Source organism: Palaemon carinicauda, chromosome 5 (genome assembly GCF_036898095.1).
Source record: "Palaemon carinicauda isolate YSFRI2023 chromosome 5, ASM3689809v2, whole genome shotgun sequence".
NCBI lineage: Eukaryota > Metazoa > Arthropoda > Malacostraca > Decapoda > Palaemonidae > Palaemon > Palaemon carinicauda.
Genome location: NC_090729.1, coordinates 174,723,770 through 174,725,691, shown reverse-complemented (window position 1 = coordinate 174,725,691; position 1,922 = coordinate 174,723,770). Strand labels below are relative to the sequence as shown.

The following is a 1,922-nucleotide window of genomic DNA, read 5'->3' as shown; positions in this document are numbered from 1 at the left end:
GAACTAAATTTTATATATGATGAACTCAAACCATTAAAAAGACTCAACACTAAATACACAAACTTTACATTTAAAGGTTTTCGATACAAGTGAGTGAGTAATTACACAAACCAAAAGGGGGCGATCAGTGGTTTGTTTACATGATTTTGTGACTGGTGTTAAAGCGAGTGCGGTTTTGGTTTATCCATTATTTTCTAAAACAAACTTAAGTATCCATTCGGTTCTTTTTCCATATGGGAAAGATTTTAAGCAAAAAAGAAAAAAAAAAAGACGATGAAATGCTAAACCGTGTTTTGTACATATGTCAGTCTATTCAAGTATAATTTTACTCATGTCTGTTTATACCAAAAACAACAGATAAACGAAAAGAAAAACTGAGAGATATTGAAAATAATGAATATCAAATACGGAAAAGAGAAAAATCCAAAGACAAAATAAAAGATGTTGAGAGTAATTTCGAGATCTAGACCCTTACGATATATCATAATATTTGTCGTAACTCCACTGGTGATATTTCACCAATATCTGAGCATCATTCCGGACAGCCAATCCGATGGAGCCAGAGAAAAGTCAAGTCTATTGTCCGAGAAATCGGGTCATTCGTTAACTGCTTCAAGAGATGGAGATCAGGTTAACTCAGATCTACGTCAGGATTTTGTTCCAGCTTCTGAGATCAGAAAGGTTATGGTAAGAAAATAGACGTTTTTTTTTTTTTTTCTTTTTTTAATCAATATTCTAGTCGTTTTCTTGATTGGAGTCCTGCGAGCCAATTGAGTTACAATGATCATCCATGATAAATACCAACTTTTCATAGTGTGCCTAAATATTTGTTTCGTATGAACATGCGCTGTTTCTGTAATGTTATGATGTTCGCCAATAATGGAACTGATATGACTTTTTTTTATATTGATAGTAGGTGACGAAATGCTTTGAAATGCGTATATATATATATATATATATATATATATATATATATATATATATATATATATATATATATATATATATATATATATATATATATATATATATAATGTATGTGTGTACATGTACATATATATATATATATATATATATATATATATATATATATATATATATATATATATATATATATATATATATATAAAGCGCTACAAGACGTTTTGCTAGCCTGTTAAATTTGGAAAACTACTCAGTCTGTCAGTCTGCCTCATCAAGGTTCTTTGCCTAACATTAGAACTAATTGCATATCTAACATCTATGGATACAGTTTCCAAGGTAACTAATTACACATCTTACATCTAAACTTTACTTTTAATTAGCCAAGAGCAATGTACCGGAAACTTACAAAGATCTAGTAAAATATAAACTAAATGTGAAAATCGTCAAAATTTTCAAGCGCTTTCAATATAGATAGTAGACTATTCTAGTTGAGGCTCAGACCTTCAGTATTTCTAGTAAATGATATAGTGGATTAACAAAAAGTACAACACTTTCCGGAAAACTGAGCACTAACATCTTTTAGATTACCTTTTTCATTGTATATTTTTGAAACAGAAATTCGTATAATTTGTCTTTTTAATCTAAAATCGCAGAAAATTAATTGAGCATCGACTGAAAGATTTTATTCCAGCTGTGACAAAGTTGTGGAATGATCTTCCTAATCGGGTAGTTGAGTCAGTAGAACTTTAAAGGTTCAAAGTTGCAGCAAATGTTTTTATGTTGAACAGGCTAACATGAGTCTTTTTATAGTGTATGTATGACATATCTGTTTTGACATTGTTACTGTTTTTAGAATGATTTATTGTTATTTTGTTCTCATCATTTATTTATTTCCTTATTTCCTTTCCTCACTGGGCTATTTTTCCCTGTTGGAGCCCTTGGGCATATAGCATCTTGCTTTTCCAACTAGGGTTGTAGTTTGGCTAATAATAATAATA

At 29.9% G+C, this 1,922-nt stretch overlaps 1 protein-coding gene across 1 annotated transcript in view; it reads left to right on the top strand.

The window, feature by feature from the left end:
* The first annotated feature begins 358 nt into the window (after positions 1-358).
* Positions 359-1,922, top strand: part of LOC137641621 (beta-1,4-glucuronyltransferase 1-like) — a 17,522-nt gene continuing 15,958 nt past the window's right edge. Inside the window, exon 1 of the mRNA XM_068374353.1 lies at positions 359-687. Within this exon, the coding sequence (XP_068230454.1) occupies positions 442-687 (246 nt within the window). The 5' untranslated portion in view covers positions 359-441. The remainder of the gene's footprint in view (positions 688-1,922) is intronic.